The sequence below is a fragment of the Apium graveolens genome, chromosome 5 (genome assembly GCF_009905375.1).
Source record: "Apium graveolens cultivar Ventura chromosome 5, ASM990537v1, whole genome shotgun sequence".
In the NCBI taxonomy this organism is placed as follows: domain Eukaryota; kingdom Viridiplantae; phylum Streptophyta; class Magnoliopsida; order Apiales; family Apiaceae; genus Apium; species Apium graveolens.
The window spans coordinates 27,581,592-27,588,956 of NC_133651.1; the positions used below are offsets into that span (position 1 = coordinate 27,581,592).

Here is a 7,365-nt window from a genome sequence, read left to right on the forward strand (position 1 = left end):
ACTTCTTATAGAAATCTAACATATTAGTTTTGTATTTTGTGAAACGGATTGTATAATTATCTTATAAACCAAATATTTATTATTTTGGATAATTTTATATTAATATCATTTGAAAATTATCTTATAATTAGCCTTTTTAATATAATTTATTTAATATTACCTAATTATTGATAAAAAATATTTTTCAAGTTAAAAGTAAATAAATGTTATTATACTTAATTTAATATTACTTAAAATAATTTAAATATAATCCATAAATTTGTTACTTTTAAAAAATGTTTTTAACTTAAAAGTAAATAACAGTGTAATGAACAGTGATATATACAATCCTTTAATCAATAATTTTCCGTTTAAAAATTAATAAATGTCACTTAAGTCATTTACTATTACTTAAATATTTTTAAAATAATATTTTCCAATTTAAATGTTAGTTGATGCTGGAATAGACACTAACTAATAAAAAATAAAATTTTCATAGAATATAAGTTAATTTATGTTAGTAGTTTATTTAGTAGTTAGTAGTTTTAAAATTAAAAGTAAATATGTGTTATTTTACTTAATTTAGCGTAACTTAGTGAAATCTTAAAATAATTTATAAATTCACTTAAAAAATATTTTTCTGTTTTATAAAAATAAATATAAGCTTAGACGCTAACTAATAAAAAATAAAAATCTACAGATAATAGAAGTCAATTTGTGGTGAGTACCAAAATTTGGTACTTTAATACCTTTGCTCTAAAAAATATAATAAAATATAATCTCTCTTATTAATAATAACTAGGTTTATAACCCGTGCGATGCCCGGGTCTTCATTAATATTTTTATATTATTTAAAATTATAATAAATATTTTTTGGATTATTACTTTATTAGTATATTTCTATACTATATTATAATAACTAGATTGGGGTATAATTTAGTATGCACTTTTTTGGTTGGTTTGGTTATCCCCATTTATGACCGTCAGATCTTTTTAATCAAGTAATCGGGACCGTTAGATTCAAATACTAAAGGAATATACACTATTCATGTCAGGTTCGAACCCGCCAAGAACAAATATTTATATTATTATTTATACATTACTAAAGTTCCCAAATTCGAACCCCACCAACATCAAATATTTATATTATTATTTATACACTACCCAATATTTAGGTTCGAATCGTGACAACAACAAATATTTATATTATTATTTATAAATATACTAATAAGTTAATGATCAAAAAAATATATTATAATTTTCAATAATATAAAAATATTAATGAAGACCCGTACATCGCACGGGTTTTAAGGATATATAAATAATAATATAAATATTTATTTTTGGTGGGATTCGAATCTTAATATTGGATAGTGTATAAATAGTAATATTAATATTTGTTGTTGGTAGGGTTCGCACCTGTGAGTTTAGTATTGTATAAATAATAATATAAATAGTATTATATAAATAATAATATAAATATTTGAAATGAACAGATCACTTGATTAAAAAAATCCTATCCAAACCAACTAAAAAAGATATACCAAATTATATCTGATTCCATCTATTATAGTATAGAAAAATATCTTGGATATCATGAGAATTACGTCATGCTGACCGCGGCTAGCTCCACCGTACGTTCCTAGAATCCTAGCCTTTAAACAAAGCAAAATATCCTCTTCAAATATAAGTACTAGAAAATGCTTAAAAATTTAAGCAGAGTGTGAATAATTTTTTTTCTGGTTATATAAGAACACTCATTTTAAAAGAGACTTATTAGTTTAAAAAAAGGTATTATAGTTACTGTAATATTCTACCATGAATTATTTTTAAAATCTTAATTTTAAATTAAAGTTTCATTAAATGTGAAATAATTTTTTTCTAAAACATTATAAATGACACTTAGATCAAAAGCTTAATATTATTTTTACTATTACTCTTAATCAAAGTTTTAATCGTAAATGTGTTACAGTTCAAATCATTTTCTAATCGTGGTGTATTAATATAATAAAACTATTTTGGGAACTAAATACAATATAGGTGGCTTATAGTGTTACTTTGTTTTATTTTTAAAAGAATTATATGACCAATTATATAATTTAGCTTTGAAATGAAAATGATTTATTTGTTAACTCTTAGGAAATATGTTTGAGTTACTATCTATAAGTATTAAATGTAATGTATAATTCAAAAATAGAACAAGAGATAAGAAGTTACAGAAACAAATACATATTTGTCAACAAAAATTAATTATTAAATTTAAAAAAATAGAATGCTTAATATTAAATTATAAATTTTACAAACTTAAATATATACAAATATTAAACAAAAAGTTACATTAAGTTAATGTGTGAAAACGTATATTTTTATATTTGACTGACGAAAATGTTATGACGAAAATGTTAAGAGGTTATGAATAAACCAAATATAAAATAATATATAAATAAATATTTAGACGAACTGTTACAAAACTGAAATGTAAAATAATATTTAATGAAATGCAAAATATATATAACTAAAGCGGAAAAACTGATATTAGATAAGAAGTTATACATACAAAATTCATAACAAGATATAATATATATATTATTGAGTAAGAAATTATAAGATAACATGCATCATTACACGTAAAAAATGATTACAGATAATACGTTACACAGTAAATGTATGTTACATAAAATTATATACATAAAGAGCCGGAAACGGGTACAGATAAAAGGTTATGAAAATGAAACGCATTGTTATACAGGCTATATATTTTTCAATGGGGAAGACTAAGAGATCATCTTGTGAGAACAGTAACAGTGAATACTGCAGTTGCAATCTACCTCTCTTTCAAAATACAATATAGAGTATATAAATGGGGAAGGGTCACCAGAGTTTGTTGGGGTTTGATTTTAAAATATTTTTTGTGTTATCAGTAGCTTTAAATGTGGGTTTAATATCGAAAGTATTGTATCAAGGAGAAGAAGGCAATCAAGAAAATAAGATTAGCATGATTTGTTTAGACACCAAGGGAAGTAGACATGGTGATGCACACATTAGCATGAGAAGAACCCTGGCTTACACAACCACTTCTAATAATGTAACTGAGGACAGTAGTGGTGGTGACGATATTGTTATTGATCTTGATCAGTAAGTATTTGTTACCCTCTGACTCTTTTTTCATAGTGACTAGTTCTCTTCAAACTTCAAGAGATAGTTATTTTAGGCCATGCACAAGTTTACAAAGTTACGTTTTCTTTTTGTAACGGTGTTGTTCTAAATTGAATCTTGTTCATATATTGACCAAGAGACTCCATCCTTACCCAACAACTAAATAGTTATTGATGTTGTACCTGATCCAATGCAGTGGCAATCCCGCAATGTACGAGGAGTATTGGAAGCATAGGGGTGACGAGATTACAGTTGTGATACCTGGTTGGCAATTTATAAGTTACTTTTCTGATCTCAAAAATCTTTGCTGGTTTTTGGAGCCAGAACTTGCTAAGCAAGCTATTAGGTTGCATAACTTGGTCGGGAATGCGGTAACTCAAGACCGTCACATTGTAGTAGGCACTGGTTCTTCACAACTCTACGAGGCTATACTCTATGCCTTAACTACCGCCGACAGTCCTGAGCCAATGAGTGTTGTATCGGCTACCCCATACTACTCTGTAAGATTTATTTCCTACAATTTATGGTTCGAATTTTATATATCACTACTTAGAGACTGACTTGCTGTTTAACTTGCAGGCTTACCCACTACAAACGAACTACTTGAAGTCTGGGCTCCATAGATGGGCAGGTGATGCACAAAACTTCAGTACTAATGAGCCGTATATCGAGGTTGTCACTTCTCCTAACAATCCTGATGGCTCCATAAGGCAAGCTGTGGCGAACGGAGATAAAGGAATACTAGTTCATGATCTGGCGTACTACTGGCCTCAGTACACTCCAATCACCCATCAAGCAGATGAAGATATAATGCTTTTTACAATCTCGAAAAGTACTGGCCATGCTGGGAGTCGCATAGGGTACGCTGCTCATCCTAATCTTACATAATGAAAATTTAGTATGATACATAATTATTAATCTGCTCAGAGCTTATAATATTATTGCTATGATAAAATTGCAGGTGGGCACTTATTAAAGATCCCGAAATTGCCAAGAAAATGACTAAATTCATGGAGATCAGCACCATTGGAGTGTCCAAAGAATCACAGATCCGAGCAGCAAGAATTTTGCAAGCTGTGTCTGACGACTACGATTCCATTAGCACTGTTAACGACGACGACAGATTCTTCGATTACAGTTACAGTTTCATGGTAAAGAGGTGGAACGAACTTAAAGCAGTGGTAGATAAGAGTGAAAAATTCAGTTTGCCGAAGTTGCCACCAGATACATGCACATTCAGTGGGAAAACTTTCGAGCCCCTGCCTGGTAATTACTGACCAATTTAAGCAAACCGACATATATATTTTGTTATGTAACGACTTAAATCTAAAGTGAAATGTTTGGTTGTAGCTTTTGCATGGCTGAAATGTGAGGAAGAGACAGTAGATGATTGTGCAAGTTATTTGCGCAGCCACAAAATACTGACCAGAGCCGGGAAGCATTTCGGGGCTAGCTCCAAGTATGTGAGAATCAGCATGCTGGATACCAGCTACAAATTCAAGATCTTGACTGAGAGACTGTCTAAATTGTCTACTATGAAGTCTAGAGAATTCTGAAGTTTCGAATGACGGAAGGGGTGGGACAGAGGAATATAGGCGATTGTATAATCATTTTAGATTATTTTGGGAACATAAAATTGGTTTCAAATAATGGAATTCAATTTCTGAATGTGAAATTTTAGAATTCAGAATCCCTAATCGCATGTACTGAAAATATAATAATTTCAAATTTTGAATTTCAAATCCTAATATACATTTGATGGCTGCCAAATTTCTAATGCTCGATTTTTATTTCTATGAATTTTTATTTTCCTATGTAAATTATATAATTTTAAAAATAGTAGCATATATAATTATAATTTCAGAACTGAAATAAAACATTTAATAGACATACCTCTCGCAGAACCATGGGCGAAAACCCCGCATATGGAGTCAATATCAATTACCTCGTTCGTTCCATATTATATGAGTTCGGTTAATAAATTAATATTTGGCTTCAATTTTGATTACAAAAATGAGATATAAGATAATAAATAAGTATATTATATTAATGTATGATTATAATAAATTTAGAAAAAGGATATATATATAGTAGGTTAATTCTTCTTTGTATATCCAAAAATTGAAATTCACATTAAATGAAACTGGAAGTCTATACTAACATGTATCACATGATTCACCCTTTAAAACATTATTAAACATATTTAATTTATAAATTTAATTTTTTTAATTACTTTTTGTGTTTGCAAGCCATGTTAATTTGATAAATGTATTCATCCACCAACTTTTTACAAAATAAAAAGTAAATTAACGTGTCTATTTTAACCGATATCTTAACAATATGAGATACATATTAAAACATAATATTAATAATAATAATAATAATAATAATAATAATAATAATAATAATAATAATAATAATAATAATAATAATAATAATAATAATAATAATAATAATAATAATAATAATAATAATAATAATAATAATAATAATAATAATAAGGAACTGACTGTCTCCAAAAAACTCAAGTAGGTCAATAATTACAAATTTGACTTAAAATGATCATTAATTGATCATTATTTTAAAGTCGAAAACTGAAATTAGCAAAATCGAAAAATGTTAACACAAGAGGATATGGGGCGTCCTGGGCTTCAATATGGTTATTAAAATTTATTTTTGACTCACAAAATCATGATGAAATCTCGTTTTTAATCTTCAAAGTTTTGAAAATAACTCAAGTTGAGAGAATCAAAATCAGATTTCATCATGATTCTGTGAGCTAAATAGAAAATTTTAGTAATCATATTGTTGTGTAAGACATGCTTGTATCATAACAAGACTAAGTCATACTGACAACCCTAAAATTAGTTGTATTGTAACCTTAATCTGTAATTCATACTTGTAACACTTAATGTCTGTAAAATGTAAATGGAGTAGACTGGAGCATTTTTCTCTAAACAGTATCAAGCCTAAGATTTCTATCTCGAAGAAGATAAAAAAGATCATGCCTCAGAAGAATTATGAAGAAATTTGGAGTTGAATAAATCTGTTTGGTGTAAAACATTCTAAGTCAAGATCTCTAAAAGTCACAGAATTAGTGTTATAGAGAAATCATTCGAGAACTCCAGAATGACTTATCGAGAAGTCATTTAAACTCCAGAGAGTACTGACGGATGAATAACATCTACCCGACGGATGAGCAATATCTGCTCGACGGATGAGCAATATCTGCTCGACGGATGAGCAATATCTACTCGACGGATGAGCAATGTCTACCCGACGGATAAGCAACATCCACCGGGTGTAGAGAACTCAGGAATTGTCTGTCGAGAACTCAGAGATATCGACAAGTATACATTCATTAGAGAACTCTGAGTTATCGATAATCAAAAGTCCATTAGAGAACTCTGAGTTATCGATAAACCAAAATTCACTAGAGAACTCAGAGTTGTCGATAAGTCAAGTTAACAATGAAGTTTCAGAGATATCGACAAGCCAACATGCCTATCGAGATGTCGAGTTCTCTACAGATTAATTAGAGATCTCGAAGTGAAGAAATTTCTCTAAGTACAGAATTGCAGAACAGTTTAATATCCAAGGTTGCAAATCAATAAATAATTCACACAGCTGGATTGACAAGTCTACAAAAAGCAGCTTGAGAGATGTGCAAGATCAATGACAAAGATTAACTGACAGAGAAGATTAAAGTAATCACGGGAAACTAAAGATATGCTAAGCCATAAATGGAAGATTTGCTTTTCTATAAATAGAAATGACAGGTGACAGTTTAGAAAAGCTAATAGCATGTTTATTATCCACCGTGTAAACCAGCAGTTAACTGAGTTATAAAGTTAACACTGGTCCTCTAGTTAATTAGAACAATCAGAATATAAAATTGTGTGTTCTCTCTCAAGAAATAAGCTAAGTTCTAAAACAAGAACTTAGAGATTTTGTAGCAAAACACTGCTTGAGTTTTAATATAAAATTAAATGAGTTTTGAAGATCTTTGTTTTACATATTTGCACAGCTATTTATGTTTAACATCCATTCTACTAAATCATTAACAACTACCAACTACTAAAGCCTAAGTCGATCAAAAATCAAACATTTAAGCCAAAACACATTCACCCCCCTCTGTGTTGTATTCATACCTAACAAGTGGTATCAGAGCAAAATCTGAAAGTAAACAGATTAGATCTTGGAAAAATGAATACACAGAAAATCAGTAGT

General features: G+C 28.9%; 1 protein-coding gene across 1 annotated transcript; it reads left to right on the top strand.

Annotated features, from left to right (window-relative positions):
- Positions 1-2,783: 2,783 nt before the first annotated feature.
- LOC141661635 (L-tryptophan--pyruvate aminotransferase 1-like) lies at positions 2,784-4,823 on the top strand. Its single transcript, XM_074468647.1, has 5 exons — positions 2,784-3,114; positions 3,332-3,635; positions 3,715-3,995; positions 4,097-4,401; positions 4,486-4,823. Exons 1-5 carry the CDS (start codon positions 2,840-2,842, stop codon positions 4,689-4,691), a joined length of 1,371 nt encoding a protein of 456 aa, XP_074324748.1. The 5' UTR covers positions 2,784-2,839; the 3' UTR covers positions 4,692-4,823.
- Positions 4,824-7,365: the final 2,542 nt, after the last annotated feature.